The sequence below is a fragment of the Atta colombica genome, unplaced genomic scaffold (assembly GCF_001594045.1).
Source record: "Atta colombica isolate Treedump-2 unplaced genomic scaffold, Acol1.0 scaffold261, whole genome shotgun sequence".
NCBI lineage: Eukaryota > Metazoa > Arthropoda > Insecta > Hymenoptera > Formicidae > Atta > Atta colombica.
In genome coordinates this window covers 173186-173786 of record NW_017259361.1, presented here as the reverse complement: position 1 = coordinate 173786, position 601 = coordinate 173186, and the positions used below count along the sequence as shown (strand labels likewise).

Below are 601 nucleotides of genomic sequence, written 5' to 3'. Positions count from 1 at the left end.
TACATATATATATATGATTATATATCATTAATATAATATTAAGGATCCTGAAGTGAAGATCAACGAACATCTAACAAAATCGCTATTTTATCGATTTTTTTTTTTAAAGAGAAGAAAGACAAAAATTCTAAATCAGTTTTGAAATTGCAGAGGTTTCTTAGAATACTTAAATTCCAAAATTGAAGAACATTTAAGAATTGCTGAATCATTCTACTAAATGAAGAAAAAATATAGATCTTTATAAAATATAGTTCAACTATTTACCTTGTTCTTTATGACGTATTGATAGAAAACCTTGTATTGTCGACATAAACATAAAAAAATTTGCAAATTGACGTATATCTTTTGTGGGTGCAAAAGAATCATATAAACCATCTGTTGTCAAGGAATTGCTTACAGTTCCTAAAAGGAAAATCTGCTATATAACTTCTTTAATAATATATTTTACAGTATGTATATTGTAAAAAGAATGCACTTTTAATGTATAGAAGCATATCTGATAAATGTAAACTGTATAGTATGTTTAAGCAATTTTGTAACATATTGTGCATTTTTCAAAATTATAAAATAAACACAAAAAATCATTGAAATCTTTAAAATA

General features: G+C 23.6%; 1 protein-coding gene across 1 annotated transcript in view; it reads right to left on the bottom strand.

The window, feature by feature from the left end:
- LOC108689132 (caspase-8-like) overlaps positions 1-601 on the bottom strand; it is a 4756-nt gene that overhangs the window by 268 nt on the left and 3887 nt on the right. The window contains 1 exon segment of the mRNA XM_018195772.1: positions 265-428. Coding sequence (XP_018051261.1) covers positions 265-428 — 164 coding nt within the window.